The sequence below is a fragment of the Phacochoerus africanus genome, chromosome 9 (genome assembly GCF_016906955.1).
Source record: "Phacochoerus africanus isolate WHEZ1 chromosome 9, ROS_Pafr_v1, whole genome shotgun sequence".
Classification (NCBI taxonomy): domain Eukaryota; kingdom Metazoa; phylum Chordata; class Mammalia; order Artiodactyla; family Suidae; genus Phacochoerus; species Phacochoerus africanus.
In genome coordinates, this window is record NC_062552.1 from 77,313,490 (window position 1) to 77,338,280 (window position 24,791).

Sequence of the window (24,791 nt, forward strand, 5' to 3'; positions counted from 1 at the left end):
CTGGGAGAAGAGGAGAAAAAAAAATCTCAATGAACAAAGGAAAGGAAGAAACAAACGGCAGAATTTAGCCTGCAAGGGTTATTTACCCCTGGCTGCTAGCTCCAAGTGATTCTGCATGCGTCGTTCCCGCTCTTGTAGCTGATGTGCCATTTCAGCATTCTTCCAACCTGTGTGAAGAGGAGTGAGATAATCACTCAGTCCTGGAGCCACTTCTAGACCATTTCCCCGGTGTCTTGTTCACAGAGAACAGGCCATTACCTCTTTTGAAGCTCTTAATGAAGCCTTCCCGTGGAAGTAATGTGCTAGAGTCATGTACAACACGCTGGGGGATTTTAAGTACTGTGCGGACGGCTGGAATACGGAGGCAAAGCACCTGGCCCAGGGAAAACATGTTGGAGGAGAACCAATACATGAACACTGCCTGCACGAGAAGGAAGAGAAGTTACTCAGAAGCTGCATCCTGGTCAGACTGCCAGGAGACTTGGAGCCAGCCCCTAAACCATTACTTACAGAGGGAAAATGGATAGTTATGGGCAAGACTGCCAGGGGCATCAATCTGATAAAATTTCTCATCCACTGAAGGTCAGAACTTTGCATGCCAGTTTCTGCACCTAACTGAAGTAAAAAAAAAAAAAAGAAGCACAGAGGAAGAATAGCAAATGCATGTCAATTTTAATTGCATTTAGCTCAGATTTCTTTTTTTTTTAGGGCCACACCCATGGCATATGAAAGTTCCCAGGCTAGGGGTCGAATCAGAGCTGCAGCTGCTGGCCTACATCACAGCCATACCAACATGGGATCCAAGCTGCATCTGTGACATGCTCACGGCTACGCTGGATCCTTAACCTACTGAGTGACGCCAGAGATTGAACCTGCATCCTCATGGATCCTAGTTAGGATTGTTAACTGCTGAGCCATGAAGGGAACTCCTCTTTTTTAAAAAGAATTTTATGACTGCACCCGTGGGACATGGGACGTTTTCAGCCCAAGGACTGAATCTGAGCCACTGCCACAACTGCAGCAATGCTGGATCCTTTAACCTACTATGCTGGGCTGAGGGTCAAACCCATACCTCTGCAGTGACCCCAGGTGCTGTAGTCAGATTCTTAACCACTGAATGAACTCCCAGCTCATATTTCTTATCCATCAACTCGAAAAGAATGACCATTCTGTACAACTACTTTCCCCTCAGTCCCCACACTGTGCAAGTCTGGCACTTGGCAAACCTGAGCTTACCTCAAGAACACCCCACATTGTAGCAGTGACCACCAGGGGTAATATGTAGGTGGGGTCAGATAGTGTGAGATCTTGGAACCACCAGAGACCACCTGTCTGCAGGCTGGGCACAGGAAGGTTGGCCATTTCCCTCAAAGCAATGAAGAAGGAGATGAAGATCGGGGCCTATGGTACAGGATAAACAGTGTCAGGACCCTTTAGCAGAGGGGACATTGGCATTACTCCATTACTGAAACCCATGTAGCATAGTATCATCACCATCTGCTTTCTGGGGGTCTAGAGCACAGGAAACAGGAGATAATCTGACTGGTTCTAGATGAAGTTAACGAAGGGAAATGTATATTTGCTCACCTGAGTCAAAGGCAGAATAAGAGGTTTAAAGAGTTTAATGTCATGCTTTTTCTGGTAGAACGTCATTTCCGAGGAGGCCCTGTAAACTGTAAAGGGAGTGGAAGTTAATGGCTGGGCTAACAGCTATGTTGGTGGAGGTGACCATCCTCATCACATGGCCCGTGAGATTTCTAACTGACCCGGGCCAGTCACCGGAAGCATCAGGCCTAAGAAACAGGTGAATCTTCAGAACCTGCTCGACTGTAGCAACTCCTGACTTAGGCTGTCCCTCCCCCTTGGCTGAATGGCAGGGAAAGGGCAACTCTGGTCCTCTCCCACGCTCGTTCTTAACTGACTCACACTCAGTGTGGTTTCCTGTCAACTTGGCTTCTCTGATTCGAGCGGAAAACTTCTGAATCTCTGGCAAGTGGTTGTGGATCTTGGCTGCCTCTCGCTGGCCCTTCACGATGAGAGGAAACACCAGGCAACGGGCAAGGACTGTACCTGGAAAACACAAACGAGGACTGGAGTGAAATTCAAGCATTCTGCAGCTACAAGGCTGAAGGTTTTTAGGTCCTACTGAAAAGGTCTCTTAGCTCAGACTTTTCTACCCTCTGATTCATGCCAACGGGCCCCAAGACAAAGGACACGGGTAGGACTTAGTTCCTTCGAGTCTCAGTCTTCTGCTTTGACATCAAAAGTCTGGCATTAACTTCTCTAAGCAAATGACCAGGAATCTGGTTTGTTTCCCTGAACAAAAACGTAGGTGACAGAAGCCACTTTTCTAGATCAGTGGTTTCTAAACTTTTCTATAACCAATGGAATCCTTTTTGCCTCGACTCTTAAGTGGAACCCCAATATACATAACAAATAAAATCAAGCCGCCCTGGGTGAGGAGATAGTCTGACTACAGGATTGTTCAAGCTCTGGCCTTTGCTTTATGCAGAAGCACTTTTATAGATGGCTGGGGCTCCCAAGAATGAAGAATGAAAGCCACTGTCCTTAGAAATCTCTGGAGTAGGAGGTAATCTGGTGGTCTACCGCTTAGTTTCTTCCTATTCTTTTCTTACACTTCACATTCCTGATCATTCCAAAAACTGTTTATTTAGTTTATGTATCTATAGATAAGCAAGTGGGCCTGGATTGAGAAAAGGCCAGGGGGAGATAAGAGCTTTAGGCTTTATTGACATTACGGTGGATGGTGTGGAGTGGAAAGAGACGGGAGTTAAGCTGTGCCACAATGGGAACTCGCCCAGAACACTCTTTTAAATAGTATCTACAAAAGGAAGGAGAAAAGGTAGTACGGGATCAAGGAGAAAGGGGATCAAGATGGTGGAGGAGTAAAACCTGACACTCACCTTCTCACACAAACACATCGAACCCCCCACAACAGGAGTTCCTGTTGTGGTCGCAGCGGTAATGAATCTGACTAGTATCCATGAGGACACAGGTTCAATCCCTGGCCTCACTCAGTGGGTTAAGGGTCCAGCGTTGCTGTCAGCTGTGGTGTATGTCACAGACGTGGCTCAGATCCCTTGTTGCTATGACTGTGGTGTAGGCTGGCAGCTGTAGCTCCAATTCGACTCCTAGCTTGGGAACCTCCATCTGCCACAGGTGTGGCCCTAAGAAGCGAGGGAAAAAAAAAAAAACAAAAAACAAACAAAAACCCCAAAACAAAAAACCACATAAACACACTTCCCAAAACCCATACACTTGTAGAAAGATTTACACAGAACATCTACTGAACTCTGGCAGGAGACCCGAGACCTCCAAAAAGGGCAAGAAACCCTCCAGAGCAAAAAGGGGTGGTGGGGTGGGGGTAGAAAAGAAAAAAAAAAAAAAAAAGAGAAAACAGGAATTAACATGGGACCATCACTCCTGAGAGGGAGCTGTGAAAGGAGAAAGAGCTAGGACAGACAGGGAACCTCAAAGTCTCGGAGAAAAAGCTTAAAGTGCAGCACCAGGACTGAGGAGGGCAAAGCCAAGAGAGATGCACAGACCACTGATACCACTGCATGGGACACCACAACACAAAGGTGGGGGCTGGATGCTGAGACTTGGGTCAGTTCCAGGGAGAGGACTAGGGTTGGCTCTCCCTGAAAGGGCTGGGAAGTGGAGCATCACAGCAGAGTGAGTACAAGAGGAGTCCTGGGCCTGAAGGAGAAGCAAGGCGCCATTGTTGGGAGGAGTGAGAGAAGGAGGGGCAGGAACACCATAGAACATCTTTCTCTGGGCATCTGTGGGTTCTTGGGCAGTGGGGCACCTCTTGTGTGGACAGCCATCTCAGACTCCAGAGGTGGGGGTGGTTCATCACCACTACTGTGTCCCATGAACAGGTACCACCTGTGGCCCCAGTCACCTGCCAAGGAGGGCACTGCAACCAAGTACCACCCATTGCCCTCACTCCCCTGGGAACACACATGCCCTGCCTCACTGCTGTCAAAGGCTCTGGGAGCTGTCTCCACCTCCTTGAGCATCACTGCCACTGCCCAGGGCCATGGCAACCAGGAGCAGCCTTTGCCCCCACCTCCCTGCAGGTCCTCACCACTGTCAAAGGCCCAGCAACAAGGCATTGGCTAGAGGCCCTGCCTATTGCCCTCATCTGGAAGCACACACAGGCTGTACACTGGCATACCCCCGATCAAGGGGATAACAGCTTGTACATATCGAAGAAAGTGACAGCAAGCATCCAAACCAAAAAAAGCCCTCATACCAAAATACAAACCAAAAAATCAGTAAGACCTCACAAACTATCCAAGAGCACTCTCTATATATAAATAACCCTCTAAGACTACAGTAGATAACTGTTTTCCTTAAACTCAGAATAAGAAAACTATAAGCAAAATGAGCAAAGGAACCATCCCCAGCTAAAGGAGAATTTCCCTGAAGGAAGAAACGATGAAAGAGGCCTCTACAGTCTAACAGGCACGGTGTTCAAAAAGTAGGTAATGAAAATACTGAAGGAGGAGTTCCCGTTGTGGCTCAGTGGTAATGAACCCAACTAGTATCCATGAGGATGTGGGTTTGATCCCTGGCCTGGCTCAACGGGTTAAGGATCTGGCATTGCTGTGGCTGTGGCGTGGGCAGGAAGCTGTAGCTCCAATTTGACCCCTAGCCAGGGAACCTCCATATGCCGCGGGTGCGGCCCTAAACAGCAAAAACAAACAAATGAAAATATTGCATGAATTAAGAGCAGGTATGAACAGTAATGCAGATTACTTTAGAAAGGAACTAGAAAATATAAGGAGCCAAGAAAAATGAGAAAATTCATTTTCAGAGACACAAGCTGAGCTAAAGGCACTGAAGAGCAGACTGAATAATGCAGAAGAATGAATAAGTGACTTGGAAGATAGTATAATGGAAATCACCCAATCAGGACAGCAGACAGAAAACCAAATGAAAAAATATAAAAGCAATATAAGAGATCTATAGGATAATATAATTATCTACATATAATCGGGATTCCAGAAGGAGAAGAAAAAGAAAAGGGGATTGAAAATACATTTGAAGAAATTATGGCTGAAAACTTTCCGTACCTGGGAGTTCCCGTCATGGTGTAATGGAAATGAATCCGACTAGGAACTATGAGGTTGTGGGTTGGATCCCTGGCTTCACTCAGTGGGTTAAGTATCTAGCGTTGCCATGAGTTGTGGTATAGGCCGCAGATGTGGCTCAGATCCTGCGTTGCTGTGGTGTAGGCTGGCAGCTGCAGCTCTGATTGGACCCCTACACTGGGAACCTCCATATGCTGTGGGTACGGCCCTTAAAAAAAAAAAGTGACAATAAACACAAGGAAAAACCAAAGGATAAACATGAAGATGTAAAAAAGAACATCCAAAGAATGTATTTGAGCCTATATGACTATCATGCTAAAGCAAGCAGATATAGGAAGGGGTTAACATACTTGAAAACAGGGCAACCACACACACACAAAAAGGAACACAGGAGAAACAGAATCAACCGGAAAGCAAAGTTGAAAATGGCAATAAATACGTATTTATCAATAATTACCTTAAATGTCAACAGACTGAATACTCCAATCAAGACAGAGTGGCAGACTGGATAAAAAAAACAAGAGCCTAAAATATTCTGCCAACAAGAGACTCACCTTAGGGCCAAGGAAAAGTGAAATGAACGAAAATGAACGGCTGGTAAAGATGTTTCATGCGAATGGAAATGACAGGAAAGTGGGAGTTGCAATATTGACATCAGACAAAATAGACTTTAAAACAAAGGCCACAGGAGTTCCTGTTTCGGCTCAGCAAGTGAAGAATACGACTGGTATCCATGGGGATATGGGCTCAATCCCTGGCCTCAATCAGTGGGTCAAGGATCTGGCATTGCTGCAAGCTGCAGCTCCAATTTGACCCCTAGCCTGGGAACTTCAATATCCCACAGGTACGGCTACAAAATTAAAAAAAAATTAGAAAAGGAGGAACAAACAAAACCTAAAGTCAGCAGAAAAAAGGAAATCATAAAGATGAGAGGGGAAATTTCTCAGAGATGGGATTAAGATGGTGGACTAGAAGGACCAGAGCTCACCTCTCATAAAAGCAACGAAATCACAATCAACTGCTGAACCACCTTCAACCAAACAGACTGCAAACTATTAAAAAAAGATATCCTACTCCAGAAGATGAAGAGGAGGCCACATCAAGACAGCAGGGGGACTATTACATGATACAAACCTGCTGGGTGGGTGGCCCACAGACAAGAAACTATATCAGAGACTCACCTATGTGAGTGAGAGTTCTGAGCCCCATGTCAGGTCCCCACACCTGGGGATCTGGCATTGGGAGAAGGGACCTCCAGAGCACTTGGCATTAAGGGCCAGTGGGGCTTGTGTGCAGGAGCTCCATGGGACTAGGGGAAATGGAGACTCCATTCTTAGAAGGTACACACAGGCTTTCATGTGCACTGGGTCCCAGGGCAAAGCAGTCTCCACAGGAATCTGGGTCAGACCTGACTAAGATTCTTGGAGGATCTCTTGGGAAAACAAGGGGTGACTGTAGCTTGCTGTGGGGGAAGGACATTGGAAGCAAAAGTCTTGGGAATAATCGTCAGTGTGTGTTCCTCTAGAGGTGACCATTTTGGAAATACCTGGCCCCACCCATCAGGGCTGAGAGGCCCCAGGACAAACAATAATTCAGGTGGGATTGCAGCCCCCCCCCTCCCCATAGCTGTCTCTAATCAATCCCACGCAGAGACAAGGCCCCACCCACCAGAGAGATAAGAATCCGCTCCACCTACCAGTTGGCAGGCACCAGCCCCTTCCATCAGGAAGCCCGCAAGAAGCCCCCACACCAACTTCAGGCATAAGGGGGACACAGACACCATAAGTAAGAGAGGCTACAATTCTGTTGTCTGCAAAAAGGAGACCACACCAAAAATCTATACAAAATGAAAAGGCAGAGAACTATGACTTAGATAAGGGAGGAAGGAAAAAACCCCCAAAAAACAGCTAAGTGATCTGGAGATTATCAGCATTATCAGACTTTAGACTGATGACGGTGAAGATGAGGCAAGACATTGGAAATAAACTGGAGGCAAAGACTGATAATTTACAGCAAACATTGAGCAAAAATATACAAGATTTAAAACTTAAGCAAGCAGACATGCAAAATATAATAACTGAAATAAAAATTCATTAGAAGCAACCAACAGCAGAATTACAGGAGGCAGAAGAACGAATAAGCAAGGTGGAGGACAGATTAGTGGAAATCATTGACGTGGAACAGAAAAGAGAAAAAAGACTGATAAGAAATGAATACAAGCATTGAGAACTTTGTCTAGATACTCATGTTGCAACAGAAGAAAGGCTGGGGGAAAAATGTAATTGTAATGTATACATGTAAGGATAACCTGACCCCCTTGCTATACAGTGGGGAAAAAAAATAATAATTAAAAAAAAAAAAAAAAAAAGAAATGAATACAGTCTAAGAGAACTCTGGGAAAATGTTAAAGGCACCAATATCTGTATTACAGGGGTGCCAGAAGGAGGAGAGAGAGAGAAAGGGCCAAAGAAAACATTTGTCAAAGAAAACATATATATCATAATCGAAAACTTCCCTACATGGGAAAGGAATCACTCAAATCCAGGAAGCACAATGAGTACCATATAAAATAAACCAAAGAAGGAACAGCTTGAGACATGTATTAATCAAACTGACCAAAATTAAAGACAAAGAGAATCTTTTTTTTCTTTTTAGGGGCTGTAACCATGGCATCTGGAGGTTCCCAGGCTAGAAGCTGTAGCCACTGGCCTACACCACCACCACAGCAACGTAGGATCCAAGCTGAGTCTGTAACCTACACCACAGCTCATGGCAACACCGGATCCTTAACCCACTGAGCAAGGCCAGGGATTGAACCAGCAACCTTATGGTTACTAGTTGGGTTCGTTTCCATTGTGCCAAAAAGGGAATTCCACAAAGAGAAAATATTGAAAGCAGTTAGGAAAAAGAAACAAACATCCAAGGGAACCCTGATAAGGTTATCGGCAGATTTTTTCAGCAGAAACTCTGCAGGCCAGTAGGGAGCAGTACAATATACTTAAAGCAAGGAAAAAACCTCCAACCAAGATTACTCTACTCAGCAAGGCTTCGTTCAGATTTGATGGAGAAATCAAAAGCTTTACAGACAAGCAAAAGCTAAGAGAATTCAGCATCATTAAACCAGCCTAAAAACAAATACTAAAGGAACTTCTCTAGGTGGAAAAGGCCACCACTAGAAACAAACAAAAATATTACAATGACAAAGCTCACCTCAGTAAAGGCATATATATAGTAAAGGTAAGAAATCATCCACACACAAATATACTACCAAAATCAGAAATCGTGAGGAGGGTACAAATGCAGGATACTGGAGGTGCACCTGCAATTTTGAGACCAACAACTAAAACAATCTTGTATATATAAAGACTCCTGTATCAAAACTTGAGGGTAACAGCAAACCAAAAATCTAGAATAGATACACACACAAATAAGTAACAGCAATCCAGGAGTTTCCTGTCATGGCACACTGGAAACAAATCCGACTAGGAATCATGAGGTTGCGGTTTGATCCCTGGCCTCACTCAGTGGGTTAAGGATCCAGCATTGCTGTGGGCTGTGGTATGGGTTGCAGACCTGGGAACCTCCATATGGCATGAATGCGGCCCTAAAAAGAAAGAAAAAAAAAAAACACCCAAAAGCCAAAAAACCAAAATAGGCAATCCAAAAACAACATTAAAGCTAGTCATCAAACCACAAGCAAAGAGGAGTTCCCACTGTGGCTCAGCAGGAAACGAACCTGACTAGGATCCATGAGAATGCAGGTTCAATCCCTGGTCCCCCTCAGTGGGTTATGGATCCGGTGTGGCTGTGAGCTGTGGTGTAGGTCAGAGACATGGCTTAGATCTGGTGTTGCTGTGGCTGTGGTGTACGCTGGCAGCTGTAGCTCCGATTTGACCCCTAGCCTGGGAACCTCTATGTGCTGAGAGTGTAGCCCTAAGAAGACCAACCAATCAACAAACAAAAACAAAAGAAAATAGAAGAAAAAGGACCAACAAAAACAAGTCCAAAAACAAGTCTTATTGCCATTCTTATTAAAATGACAATAAGAACATACATCTCAATAATTACCTTAAATGCAAATGGATCAAATGCCCCAAGCAAAAGACATAAACTGGCTGAATGGATATAAAAACAAGACAATTATATACATATATAGGTGGTCTTCAAGAACCCACTTCAGTTCTAGGGACACATACAAATTGAAAGTGAAAGGATGGAAGAAAATATTCCATGCAAACGGGAATCGAAAGGTGGAGTAATAATACTCATATTAGACAAAATAGACCTTAAAATAAGGAATATTATAAGAAGGACATTACATAATGATCAAAGGATCAATCCAAGAAGAAGATATAACAATTGTAAATATATATGCACCCAGCATAGGATCACCTCAAAATATAAGGCAACTGTAACAAACTTAAAAGTAGAAATCGACAACAACACAAGAATGGGGGACTTTAACACCCCACTGACAGCAATGGACAGATCATCCTGACAGAAAATTAACAAGGAAACACAGGCCTTAAATGATGCATCAGACCTCATGGACTTAATAGATATTCTATAGAACATTCCATCCAAAAGCAGCAGGATACACATTCTTCTCAAGTGCACATGGAACATTCTCTAGGATTGATTACATTCTGAGCTACCAATCAAGCCTCAGTAAATTTAAGAAAACTGAAATCATATCAAGCAACTTTTCTGACCACAATGCAATATGACTGGAAATCAAAAAGAAAAGAACTGCAAAGAACACAAACACATGGAGACTAAACAACATGCTACTAAACAACTAAAGGATCACTGAAGAAATCAAAAAGGAAATTAAAAAATATCTAGAAGCAAATGACAATAAAGACAACAACTCAAAACGTATGGGATGCAGCAAAAGCAGTTCTAAGAGAGAAGTTTACAGCAATACAAGCCTACCTCAGGAAACAAGAAAAAGCTCAAACAAACAACCTAACTTTACATCTAAAGCAACTAGGGAGAGAAGAACAGACAAGACCTAAAGTTAGCAGAAGGAAAGAAATCATAAAGATTAGAAAAGAAGTAAGTGAAATAGAAATAAGAAAACCATAGAAAAGAGCAATGAAACTAAAAGATGGATCTTTGAAAAGATCAACAAAATTGATAAACCCTTAGCCAGACTCATTAAGGAAAAAAAAGGACTCAAATCAATAAAATTAGAAATGAAAACAGAGAAGTTACAATGGACATCCCAGAAATACAAAGGATCATGAGAGACTACTACAAGCAACTATATGCTAACAATACAGACAACCTAGAAGAAATGGACAAATTCTTAGAAATGTACAATCTTCAAAGATTAAATCAAGACAAAATAGAAAAGACGAACAGACCAATCACAAGTACTGAAACTGAAACACTTCCAACAAACAAAAGTACAGGACCAGATGGCTTCATAGGTGAGTTCTATCAAACATTTAGAGAAGAGCTAACACCTATCCCTCTGAAACTATTTCAAAAAATTTCAGAGGAAGGAACACTCCCAAACTCATTCTATGAGGCCACTATCATTCTGATACCAAAACCAGACAAAGATACCACAAAAAAAGGAAAATTACAGGCCAATATTACTGATGAACATAGATGCAAAAATCCTCAACAAAATACTAGCAAACTGAATCCAACAATACATTAAAAGGACTGTACACCATGATCAAGTGGGATTATCCCGGGAATGCAAGGATTCTTTAATACTGCAAATCAATCAGTGTGATGCACCACATTAACAAACTGAAAAACAAAAACCATATGATCCTTTCAATAGATGAAGAAAAAGCTTTTGACAAAATCCAACACCCATTTCTGATTAAAGACCCTCCAGAAAGTGGGCATAGAGAGAAACTATCTCAACACAATAAAGGCTATATATGACAAACCCACAACTAACATCATTCTCAACAGTGAAAAGTTGAAAGATTTTCCGCTAAGATCAGTAAAAAGTCAAGGATGTCTGCTCTCTAGTTACTCTACCACTACTATTTAACATAGTTTTGGAAGTCCAAGCCATGGCAATCAGAGAAGAAAAAGAAATAAATCCAAAGTGGAAAGGAAGAAGTAAAACCATCCCTGTTTGCAGATGACATGATACTAAGAAAATCCTAAAGACATTACCAGAAGACTGTTAGAGCTCATCAATGAATTTGGTAAAGTTGCAGGATACAAAATTACTACACAGAAATTGACTGCATTTCTATACACTAACAACAAAAGCTCAGAAAGAGAAATTAGGGAAACAATTCCAATTTATCATTGTATCAAAAAGAATAAAATACATAGGAATAAACCTACCTAAAGAGACAAAAGACCTGGAGTTCCCTTTGTGGTGCAGCAGAAAGGAAACCAACTAGGAACCAGGAGGCTGCAGGTTCAATCCCTGGCCTCGCTCACTGGGTTAAGGATCTGGTATGCCATGAGCTGTGGTATAGGTTGCAGATGTGGCTCAGATCCTGCATAGCTGTGGCTGTGGTACAGGTCAGCAGCTGTAGCTCTGATTTGACCTCTAGCCTGGGAACCTCCATGTGCCATGGGTGCAGCCCTAAAAACCAAAAAAAAAAAAAAAAAAGGGAGAGACAGGAGTTCCCGTCATGGCGCAGTGGTTAACGAATCCGACTAGGAACCATGAGGTTGCGGGTTCGGTCCCTGCCCTTGCTCAGTGGGTTGACGATCTGGCGTTGCCGTGAGCTGTGGTGTAGGTTGCAGACGCGGCTCAGATCCTGTGTTGCTGTGGCTCTGGCGTAGGCCAGGGGCTACAGCTCCAATTCGACCCCTAGCCTGGGAACCTCCATATGCCGAGGGAGCGGCCCAAGAAATAGCTAAAAAGACAAAAAAAAAAGGGGGGGGGGGAGACAAAAGACTTGTACTCTGAAAACTATAAGACACTGATAATCGAGGATGACACCAACAGATGGAAAGACATACCATGCTCTTGGATTGGAAGAATCAATATTGTCAAAACGACTATACTACCCAAGGCAATCTACAGATTCAATGCAATTCCTATCAAATTACAAAGGACATTTTTTCATAGAACTAGACAAAATATTTTAAAGTTTGTTTTGAAGCACAAAAGACCTGGAAGAGCCAAAGCCATCCTGAGAAAAAAAAAAAGGAGCTAGAGCAATCAGGCTCCCTGACTTTGGACTATATTACAATGCCACAGTCATCAAAACTCCATCATACTGACACAAAAACAGAAATACAAATCAGTGGAACAGGATAGAAAGCTCAGAATTAAACCCACACACCTACAGTCAACTAATCTACAACCAAGGAAGCAAGAAAATACAATTGAGAAAAGACAGTCCCTTCCATAAGCAGTGCTGGGAAAACTAGACAGATACATGTAAAAGAATGAAATTAGAACACTACCTAACACAGTACACAAAAATAAACTCAAAATGGATTAAAGACCTAAATATAAAGAACAGATAGTATAAAACTTAGAGGAAAACATAGGCTGAACACTCTCTGACATAAACCACAGCAGTATCTTCTCAGATCCACCCCCTAGAGTAATGACAATAAAAACAAAAATAAACAAATGGAACCTAATTAAACTTAAAAGTTTTTACACAGCAAATGAAACCCTAAACAAAACGAAAAGACAACCCACAGAATAGGAGAAAATATTTGCAAATGAAGCCACTGACAAAGGAGTAATCACCCAAATTTATAAATACCTCCCGCAGCTCAATACCAAGAAAAACAAAAAATCCCACTGAAAAATGGGCAGCAGATCTAAATAGACAATTCTGCAAAAAGACATACAGATGGTCAAAAAACACATGAAAAGATGTTCAACATCACTAATTATTAGAGAAATGCAAATCAAAACAAGGTACCACCCAGAATGGCCATCATCAAAAAGTCTACAAACAATAAATGCTGGAGAGGGTGTGGGATAAAAGGAACTCTATTACACTGTTGGTGGGAATGTAAACTGGTGCAACCACTATAGAAAACAGCAAGGAGGAGTTCCTGTCCTGGCGCAGTGGTTAACGAATCCAACTGGGAACCACGGGGTTGCGGGTTTGGTCCCTGCCCTTGCTCGGTGGGTCGACGATCCAGTGTTGCCATGAGCTGTGGTGTAGGTTGCAGACTCGGCTCGGATCCCGTGTTGCTATGGCTCTGGCGTAGGCAAGTGGCTATAGCTCCGATTAGACCCCTAGCCTGGGAACCTCCATATGCCGCAGGACCGGCCGAAAGAAATAGCAAAAAGACAAAAAAAAAAAAAAGAAAACAGCAAGGAGATTCCTCAAAAACAAAACAAAACAAAACTCATCTATCCAGAGAAAACCATGACTTGAAAAGATATATATACTCCAATACTCACTGCAGCACTATTTACAAAGGCCAAGACATGGAAACAACCTAAATGTTGACTGACAGAGGAGTGGATAAAGATGTGGTACATATATGCAATGGACTATCACTCAGCTATAAAAAGGAATGAAATAATGGCATTTGTAGCAACATGGATGGACCTTAAAAATTATCATGTGGAATCTAAAAAAAGGATACAATGAACTTCTTTGCAGAACAGATAATGACTCACAGAATTTGAAAAACTCATGGTTTCCAAAGGAGACAGGTGTGTGTGGGGGGTTGGGGCGGTGGGGGGATGGGCTGGGGGTTTGGGATGGAAATGCTATAAAACTGGGTTGTGATGATTGCTATACAAGTATAAATGTAGTAAAATTCACTAAAAAAGAAAAGAAAAAAAAAAAATAAAACCGAGAGCTGGTTCTGTGTATTTTTTTCTCCCCTTGGGTGTTTTGTTTTTATTTTTTATTTTTGCTTTTTAGGGCTGCACATGCAGCACATGGAAGTTCCCGGGCTAGGGGTCGGATCAGAACTACAGCTGCCTGCCTATGCCACAGCCATAGCAATGTGGGATCCAAGTCACATCTGTGACCAACACAACAGCTAATGGCAAGCTGGATCCCTGACCCAATGAGTGAGGTCAGAGACTGAATCCACAACTTCATGGATACTAGTCATTTCTACTGAGCCACAATGGGAATTCCCAAGAGCTGGTTCTTTGAAAGGGTAAACAAAATCGACAAACCTCTGGCCAGACTCACCAAGAAAGAACCTAACCAAATAATAACAAAGTAAGAAATGAAAAAAGAGAAATCTCAACGGACACTGCAGAAATATGAAAAACCGTAAGAGAATACTATGAACAATTATATATCAACAAATTTGACAACATAGAAGAAATGGACAACTTTCTAGAGACATACAGCCCACCAAAACTGAATCAAGAAGAAACAGATCATTTGAACAGACGAATCACTAGAAATGAAATTGAATATGTAATAAAAACACTCCCTACTGGAGTTCCCGTTGTGGCGCAGTGGTTAATGAATCTGACTAGGAACCATGAGGCTGCGGGTTCGATCCTGGCCTTGCTCAGTGGGTTAGGGATCCGGCGTTGCCGTGAACTGTGGTGTAGGTAGCAGATGTGGCTCGGATCCTGTGTTGCTGTGGCTCTGGTATAGGCCGGCAGCAGCAGCTCCGATTAGACCCCTAGCCTGGAAAACCTCCATAAGCCGCGGGAAGTGGCCCTAGAAAGGGCAAAAAGACAAAAAAAAAAAAAAAAAAACTCCCTACAAACAAAAGTCCAGGACCAGATGGCTTCACAGGCAAATTCTACCAAATAAAGAATACCCATCCTTCTTAAACTTTTCCAAATGGTTGAAGAAGAAATGCTCCTGAAAACATTCTATGAAGCCACCCTCACCCTATGACCAAACTCAAACAAAGATACTACCAAAAACGGAGTTCCCGTCGTGGTGCAGTGGTTAATGAATCTGACTAGGAACCATGAGGTTGCGGGTTTGATCCCTGCCCTTGCTCAGTGGGTTAACGATCCGGCGTTGCCATGGGCTTAGGTGTAGGTTGCAGACACGGCTCGGATCTGGCGTTGCTATGGCTCTGGCATAGGCCGGTGGCTGCAGCTCCCATTAGACCCCTAGCCTGGGAACCTCCATGTGCCGTAGGAAGCGGCCCTAGAAAAGGCAAAAAGACAAAAAAAAAGATACTACCAAAAATGAAAATTTTGGCCAATATCTTTGATGACTATAGACACAAAGATTCTCAACAAAATTTTGGCCAACTGAATCCAACATATAAAAAAGGTCATGCATCATGACCAAATGGGATTCATCCCAAGTTCACAAGGATGGTTCAACATACTCAAATCAATATCATACACCGCATGAACAAAAGAAAAGTCAAAAACCAGATGATCACCTTAAAAGATGCAGAAAAAGCATCTGACAAATCCAACATTTCATGGTAAAAACTTTTACCAAAGTTGGTATCGAGGGAACAAATCTTAACATAATAAAAGCCATTTATGAGAAACCCACAGCCAATATAATACTCAATGGAGAAAAGCTGAAAGCATTCCCGCTAAAATCTGGTACATGACAAGGGTACCCACTCTCACCACTTTTATTCAACACAGTATTGGAAGTCCTAGCCACAGCAATTGAAAGAAATAAAAGGTATCTAAACTGGAAGAGAAGAGGTAAACTGTCGCTATGTGCAGATGATACGATATATATAGAAAACCCTTAAGGATTCCATACAAAAACTATTCTAACTGATCAACAAATTCAGCAAAGCAGCAGGATACAAGACTATCATTCAGAAATCAGTTGCATTTCTGTATACTAACAATGAAATATTAGAAAAGGAATATAAAAAAACAGTACCCTTTAAAATTGCACCCCAGGAGTTCCTGTTGTGGCTGAGCAGGTTAAGATTCCAACTAGTATCCATGAGGATGCGAGTTTGATCCCTGGTCTTCCTCAGTGGGTTAAAGGATCTGGTGCTGCCTTGAGCTGCAATTTAGGTCGCAGATGCAGCTCATATCTGTCATTGCCGTGGTACAGGTGGATAGCTGCAGCTCCAACTCAGTCCCTAGCCTGGGAGTTTCCATATGCTGGAGATGCGGCCCTAAAAAGACCAAAAAAAAAAAAAAAATTACCCCTCCCCGCCCCGAGATGAAATACCTAGGAATAAAATTGACCCAGGAGATCAAAGCCTTACACACTGAGAACTATAAAACATTAATCAAGGAAATTAAAGAGGATTCAAAGCAATGCAAAGATAGCCCATGCTCCTGGGTGGAAAGAATTAATATTAATATCATTAAAATTGTCACACTACACAAAATGATCTACAGGTTTAATGGGATCCCTATCAAAATTACTCATGACATTTTTCACAGAACTAGAACAAACAATCCAAAAATTTATATAGAAGACCCAGAATTGACAAAGCAATCTTGAGGGGAAAAAAACAAGCATGAGGCATAACTCCTCCAGACCTCAGACAATATTACAAAGCTACAGTAACTAAGACAGTGTGGTACTGGCACAAAAAGAGACATACATACCAATGGAACAGAGAGCCCAGAAATAAACCCAACACCTATGGTCAATTAATCTTCGACAAAGGAGGCAACAATATTAAATGGGAAAAGACAGTCTCTTCAGCAAGTGGTGCTGGCAAAACTTAACAGCTGCACATAAACCAGTGAAACTAGAACAGACCCTCACACCATGCACAAAAATAAACTCAAAATGGTTTGAAGACTTAAACATAAGACACCATAAAACTCCTAGAAGAGAACAAATGTAAAACATTCTGACATCAACCATACAAATATTTTCTTAGGACAGTCTCCCAAGGCAATAAAGACAAAAACAAATCAATGGGATCTAATCAAACATACAAGATTTTGCATAGCTAAGGAAACCATAAAAAAAGGGAAAAGACAACCTACGGAATGGGAGAAAATAGTTGCAAATGATGCAAATGACAAATCTCCAAAACAGACGAACTTATACAACTCAACAGCAAGAAAAATGAACAACCCAATTGAAAAATGGGCAGAAAACCTAACAGACATTTCTCCAAAGATGATACATGGATGGCCAGTAGGCAAAGAAAAAATGCTCCACGGAGTTCCCATTGTGGCTCAGTGGTTAATGATTCCGACTAGGAACCATGAGGTTGAGGGTTCAATCCATGGCCTTGCTCAGTGGGTTAAGGATCCAGCGTTGCTGTGGTTGTGGTGTAGGCCAGCAGCTACAGCTCTGATTGGAACCCCTAGCCTGGGAACCTCCATATGCTGCGGGTGCAGCCCTAAAAGGACAAAAAAGACAAAAAGAAAAATGCTCCATATCACTAATTATTAGAGAAATGCAAATCAAAGGTACAATGCAGTCCCACCTCGCACAGGTCAAGATGGCTATCATAAATAAGTCTACAAATAACAAATGCGAGAGGGTGTGGAGAAAAGGGAATCTCCCAACACTGTTGATGGGAATATAAACTGGTAACACCACTATGGAAAACACTATGGAGGTTCCTCAGAAAACTAAATGTAGAACTACCATATGATCCGGTAATCCCACTCTTAGGCACATATATGGACAAAACTTTCATTCAAAAATATACACACACCCCTATGTTCATTGCAGCACTACTCACAATAGCCAAGACAAGGAAACAACCTAAACATCCAATGACAGATGAATGAAGAGGATATGGTACATATACACAATGGACTGCTACTCAGCCATAGAAAAGAACAAAATAATGCCATTTGCCGCAACATGGATAGAACTAGTGACTCATACTAAGTGAAGTAAGGCAGAAAGAGAAAGATAAAGATGTCACTCATACGTGGAATCTAAAATACAGCACAAATGAACCTATCTACAGAACAGAAACATTCTCACAGACGAGGAGAACAACAGACTTATGGTTGCTGAGGGGGAGGGAGAGGGAGTGGAATGGACTGGGAGTTTGGGGTTAGTAGATGCAAACTATTACATTTAGAATGGATAAGCAATGAGGTCCTCCTATATAGCACAGGGAACTGTATCTAGTCACTTATGATAGAAAATGAGAGATGATAACACGAGAAAAAGAATGTATATATATGTATGACTACATCACTGAAGTATAGCAGAAATTGACAGAACATTATAAATCAACTATACTAAAAAAAAAAAAAAGAAAAAAAGAAATGAATGAGGAGAAATTTCCCCCAAGAAATACATGGTATGCTTGAGCAAGTTTATATGTCCAGCGTAGGGCAGTAAAGATGGAGAAGCTGAAGACACAGGGGAATAGAAAGGATGATCACTGATGCAATCTGTTTGAAAAAGTAGAAATTAAGCATAGTTTTAGTGTACAAGAGGAGCAATATGTCTTCCAATTTTAAGTGACTGACCTGACCTTCTGTTCTTCTCAAACAAGCAGCTTCATCACTGCTAATGAAGTCCCCTTACTTGAACCCTAGTCTAACATTCAAATACCTACACTTCTTAAATCTCAGATGACCAAGTGGTTTTATAATGCCCTTAAGGAAATACAGGCAGAGTGTATCTAAGTATCGTGAGTCCCTAGCCATCATTTGAATCATTTTCTTTTCTGATCCCTAAACTTCTGTTAACTATTTCCTCAACCCACTCACAGAACTGATATCTTTAAAACTCTATTCGTAAGTCCCCATTTCCTCTACCCTTGTACAGGATATATTCTCCTTACATGTAGCAATGGCCCCCCACCAAGGCAGGCCTAGGTTAACGTGCATAAATTCCAGTAAGTTCTGGATCAGTCCCACTGGGGTGTATGACCCCAAACCAAGTTCACTGAAGCTCTGTTCTGCAGCAGCTTGGACTATATCTGCAGTTTCTCCAGAAGCCACCTCAGGTACTGCTGTGGGTGGGGGAGTTGCAGGAGTAACTGGAGGAGCCTGAACCTGTACCAGGAAAAAAAAAAAAAAAGCTGCATGAGATCTTCATAGGGAGAACACATAGAAATCTAGGTTCCCCTATGATAACAAATAATGGGGTACTTTTTGACTTTCTACTTCTCATTCTCCCAGAAAACACTGTCCAGATACTTCCAAGTTTAAAATGGACATTTCATTTTCTCCTTTAGGCAGGAAGATAATTTACTCAGAGTAAGGTTTCATGACTCGGAGCTCCCATTGTGGCACATCGGAAACAAATCTGACTAGGAACCATGAGTCTTCAGGTTCCATCCCTGGCCTCAATCAGCGGGTTGAGGATCCTGTGTTGCTGTGGGTGTGCTATAGGCTGGCAGCTAGAGCTCTGATTCCACCTCTAGCTTGGGAACCTCCATGTGCCGTGGGTGTGGCCCTAAAAAGAAAAAAAAAAAAAAAGATTTAATGACTCTCCTTCATGTTGTCAAGTTATTTCTTCTTTCAGTGTTTTCCAAACTTCAGTCATCTGAGTATCACGGGCATAATTCTGCATATATTGAAATGTTATATTTATAATTCTTCTTTAAACAATTCGGTTTTAAATTCAAATATCTATTCAGTCTCATCCTGAGAAATACTAACGTCCATGAAATCCGGGACCACATATATAAAATTATAAAGTGTGTCTAGGGAACATAGCAGGGAGTTCCTGCTGTGGTGCAACAGGATTGGAAGTGTCCTGGGAGCATTAGGATAGGTTTGATTCCTGGCCAGGCACAGTGGGTTAAGGATCAGGTATTGCTGTAACTGTGGCTCGGAATTTCAAATGCTGCAGGGAGGCCAAAACAGAAACAGAAAAAAAAAAAAAGTGGGTAACCTAAAAGTTGAGAATTGTTTTTTTTTATCTGGGTCATTACTGAGGATTTAAGCCCCAGAAATAGCCTCTCATCTCTGAGGGGCTGTTCCAAAGAGGAAAGGAAGGAACCAGGAGATATAGTTCTTGTGGAAAAAACCCCAGGTGGTCAAGTACCAAGAGATTACTGCTAATTAAATAAAAACCAGATGTCTCAATTTAATGAGTTAAGTGCTTTTTTCTTTTTCTTTTTTTGCTTTTTAGAGCCAAATGTGAGACATATGGATGTTCCCAGGATAGGGACTGAATCGGTGCTGAAGCTCCTGGCCTATGCCACAGCCACAGCAATGCAGTAACTGAGCCATGTCTGTGACCTACACCACAGATCATGGCAACGCCAGATCCTTAACCCACTGATCTAGGCCAGGGATCGAACCCGAGTCCTCATGGATATTAGTCGGGTTTGTAAACTGCTGAGCCACACTGGTAACTCCCGAATCCAGTGCTTTTCTGTGTACAGAAAGATTCAAGAGTCTGAGTTTACTGAAATTACTACTTCTTCTTGCCTTTTTCCCACGGCATATGGAGGTTCCCAGGCTAGGGGTCTAATCGGAGCTGCGACCACCTGCCTACACCAGAGCCACAGCTACGCCATATCCGAATCATATCTGCAACCTACACCACAGCCCACTGCAACGCCGGATCCTTAACCCACTGAGTGAGGTCAGGGATCGAACCCAGCAACCTCATCGTTCCTAGCTGGATTCGCTAACCACTGCACCACGATGGGAACTCCCCTGAAATTAGAAATTATTACTTCTTTGATACGAAGCCTAACTATCTAGAGCCAGTATCATGCATTTCTCCATACTGAATCTCCTCAGGGTGCACCATGGGGGGCGGGGGGAGGGTTGCAGCAGCTGATGGCTTGACTACCCTAACATCCTGTTTACTGATACGCAGGTGACATTCTTTGTCTTTAGTACCTTCTTCCTGGTTATAAATTTGACCTGGTTATAATTTTGACTTGGGAGAGATTTCATGACCAATTCTGTCCCATGGCGCCAGGAATTATCATTCCTAAATCAGACAAAAGATTCTGTTGATAGGCCGCTCAATGTGCCAATTTTTTGATTAGGCCTTGTTGATAATCAAAAATTCTCTTGATTGCCTGTCTTATGTGGACAAAAAATGTCCAGCTGTATCAGTAAACAAAGGATAGCCACCAAGCCATCAGCCACTCCCAATGATACACCCTGAGTGGATTAAAGATAGAGAAAAACAGGACACTCGGCCTGCCCTGCCCTAGATAAAGTTTGTATCAAAGGAATGATTTCAGGAGTTCCTGCTGTGGTGCAGTGGGTTAATGATCTGGCTTATCTCTGTGGGGTGACGGTTTGATCCCTCGCCCAGTGGAGTAGGTAAAGGATCCACTGTTGCTGCAGCTGTGATGTAGGTCGCAGATGCGGCTCAGATTTGACCCCTGGCCTGGGAACTTCCATATGCTGCGGGTATGGCTGAAAAAGAGTAAAGAAGAAAAAAAAAAAGAAAAGAAAAAAGGAATGACTTCAATGAGCCCAGATTCTTACATCATTCTGCACATAGAAAAGTGCTAAACTCATTAGCTTGAGCTATTTAACTCTAATAATCTTCTGATGTTTTCTTGCAAAACTCCCATATAACCTGGCTCCTCCTTTATTTGTTTTTGGAGTTAAATCCTTCAGAGCTTAGAGGCTGTCTTTGGGGTTCAAGCCCTTAGCAAGTCTGCTGAATAAAACGTAATTCTCAATTTTTAGGTTGTGCTTTTTTGTTGTTGTAAACAATCTTGGTGACGAATGGATCCTAAGCAGACCTCTCTCCTTCACCTCAGCTCTACGAGGATCCAGAGCCTGGTAGCAGCAGAGGCCTCTGGGCCCTGCCTCCCTCCTTGAAGAGTCCAGAAGAATTTGGGTGAGTCTCTTCTGATTCTTGGTAGATGATCCTGAGTTTATTTGTCAGTGTCTAATAGGTACCTGGCTCCCCAGATGAAAGATACTAGGAGTTGCTCAGTTGAGACACTGACAGGTCTGGACTGGGTGATTAGGTTAAGAGGTTGCCTTAACATCTTTGCCTCCAACTAACACTTTCACCAGGTCTACATATGTACAAACTTTACAAGTATCTACTTAATTGGGAATTAAAGGAAATCTTGTCCTGAAAATGGCCAATATGGGGCTCTTTTATTGTGTAGGCCATTAAGTCAGAGAAAGCTAGCTTGATAAAACATCTTTTCACGAGTTGTTCAAGTGGTGCAGATATGTCTTTCTTTTATTGTACCTAGGTTTACTCAAGGTCATTAAGTTCATGTTATTTCTATTGCGGAATTTGTCAACAAGAAAAAAATTAACCTGATGTGATGTTTTCATAAGTTATAAAATAAAGGTAAATGAGCTAAGAGTGTTCAGGTGAATTCCTTACGAATAATTATGTTTTGGGTATGTCTGTCTGAAATAGTTTATCCAGATTTTTGTACATCAGAGTTTTGCAAAATTAAAATGATGAGAGTCTACTGAATATCCAAGTTATTTCAAATAAGATAAAATACTGAAACATTAACTACTAAACAAATTTAAATTTAACTACTTTTGTCTTCTTACAAGAGGAAAACTAAAGATATTTGGGGCTTATTAGACCCCCAAATATCAATGTTTTGTCCCACATTAAGAAATCTAAAAAAATACAATGAAAAGGTGTATATTTCTAAAGGTTATAGGATATTCCTAAATTTGTTAACCAGGAAATACAGGTATAACAAATTGTTCACAATCACTTGCTTCTTGGCTTCCTCAGAGATTAAGGTTTTTAAGGGTTAAAATTGTGTGGAATTAAGTAACTGAATTTTTTGTTATTAAAAGTAGGCTAGGGCAGAACAGGTGTTTGGTTTTCTGTCAAGAGAGAAAAGTTTTCTTGGAATACTACTTTTGATAATAGATTATATGAATTTCACTGCCTTTAAGTGTCTTTGAAATCTGTATTTGTTTTTGAAATCTTTTGTCACTTTGGCTAAGTGTTTAAGTATTGTTTCACAGTAACCTATGACCAAGTGTTTTCAAACCTTTCTGATATGTTTGACAAATCTCCCAAATAATAAATTCTTTTTTTTTTGTCTTTTTAGGGTCGCACCCCAAAGCACATGGAGGTTCCCATGCCAAGGGTAGAACTGGAGCTGTAGCCACTGGCCTACACCGTAGCCATGCCAGATCTGAGCCGCATATCTGACCTATACTGCAGCTCACAGCAACACCGGATCCTTAACCCACTGAGTGACGACAGGGATTGAACCTGCATCCTCATGGATGCTAGTCAGATTTGTTTTCATTGAGCCACAACAGAACTCCCAAAATAACAAATTCTAACTCAAGTTATTTTGATCTCCAGCTAACTCTGGGATGCTTCAAAGAAACCCTGAGGCATCTCAGAGAGAAATATTAAACTAATTTAGGCTTATCTGGTATTAAATTACTTGACAAAGACTGTCAAGTGAATGTAGAAAAGCCTTAGGTTATATTGTGTGTGTAAATGTGACTGATATAAATACTCCAAAATTTACATGGAATTCCTAAAAAGTCTGATATATCCTGGTATAATGTTATCAGTCATAATTCTAGTTATCTTAAAATGGTGTATGTTGGAGTTCCTGTCGTGGTGCAACGGAAACAAATCTGACCAGGAACCAGGTTTGAGGTTCCATCCCTGGCCTCGCTCACTGGGTTAGAGATCCAGCATTGCTCCATTTGGACCTCTAGCCTGGGAACCTCCATATTTTGTGAGTGCAGCCCTAAAAAGTGGGGGGGGGGGGAGAAGTTGTATGTCAAAGAAATATCCAAGTTTCCTGTCAATTACATTGCAATCCGATCTTTACCCATGCCCTTGTCTTAAAATGACTCCACTGGTTTGAATTACCCCCCCTTCCCTCTTTGGTTTCAAATTTTACCTGACTGAGCTAATTAATTAGGCTCAGGTATTTGTGGGCAATAGTTACATTTCTGATTTGGAGAGATGTGCAAGACAAAGGGCGCTTGCTTTTTTAATTCCCCAAAGAACTGGTAGGTCACCTAAAAGATACTGAAAGACTGATTTGCCCAACTATATTTTAACTTGTTTTTTTTTATATCACTGAGAAGTTTTCCAACTAAACTGAAGATCACGAGTTCTACATTCTAAAACTTAGGGTTCAATAAAAGTTTGTGCAAGGCATTCAATAAAGGCCCTCTTTCTGAGTGCACCAGTTAGACCAGAGCCAAGTCTCTATTTTTAAATTAGCCCCTGAACATTAGATCCCAGTTTTTACTTTATACAGTGTGCGCTCTGGTAACCCTATAGGTTTCCTTCAGCATGCTTAACTAATATTGTCTGAGGGGCAGGTTTAAATGCCACCCCCCCTTTTGCTGCACCTGCCATATGTGGAAGGTCCCAGGTCAAGGATCAAACCCTCACCACAGCAGCAACTTGCAGTGTTTCAGAAGAGAACTCCTGCCCTGTCTTAAAATTACAGGCAGGGGGTACATTCTCCAGTAAGACATGTCTAATAATAAAATTAGGAAAAAGAGATGTAACCATCTTACATAAAGCTCATTTAAATATACCAATTTTTATAAACTTTTATTTCAATTCTATCAACTTCTATACCTTTTAGTTTCCATTAGGATCCCATCAACGAGCCTTGGTCTTTTTTTTTTTTTTCTTAAACATAGCTGCATGGCATATGGAAGTTCCCAGGCCAGGGATCAAACCCAAGCCTCTGCAGTCACCAAAGCCGCTGCAGTTGGATTCTTAACCCAATGTGCCACAGCACAAATTCTGACAAGATTTGGCCTAAAATGAGTCCAGAAACCTTCCTTTTTATCCTGATCATTTAATCTATTTTGTATAAAAGGCTCTGCGGTCCCCAGTGAGAGGCTGAACCAAGGACTCAGGCTTTTTAATTTTAAGAGCTGCAGCTGGGGCATATGGAAGTTCCTAGGTTAGGAGTTGAATTGCAGCTGCG

The 24,791-nt window shown here is 41.8% G+C and overlaps 1 protein-coding gene across 2 annotated transcripts in view; it reads right to left on the reverse strand.

Moving 5' to 3' along the window:
• OXA1L (OXA1L mitochondrial inner membrane protein) overlaps positions 1-24,791 on the reverse strand; it is a 29,901-nt gene that overhangs the window by 391 nt on the left and 4,719 nt on the right. For both annotated transcript variants that reach the window (XM_047796013.1, XM_047796014.1), the window contains 7 exons: positions 18,732-18,945; positions 1,927-2,070; positions 1,588-1,673; positions 1,237-1,401; positions 511-615; positions 259-421; positions 87-167 (listed from right to left, as the gene is read on the reverse strand). In XM_047796013.1, the coding sequence (XP_047651969.1) occupies positions 87-167; positions 259-421; positions 511-615; positions 1,237-1,401; positions 1,588-1,673; positions 1,927-2,070; positions 18,732-18,945 (958 nt within the window). The remainder of the gene's footprint in view (positions 1-86; positions 168-258; positions 422-510; positions 616-1,236; positions 1,402-1,587; positions 1,674-1,926; positions 2,071-18,731; positions 18,946-24,791) is intronic.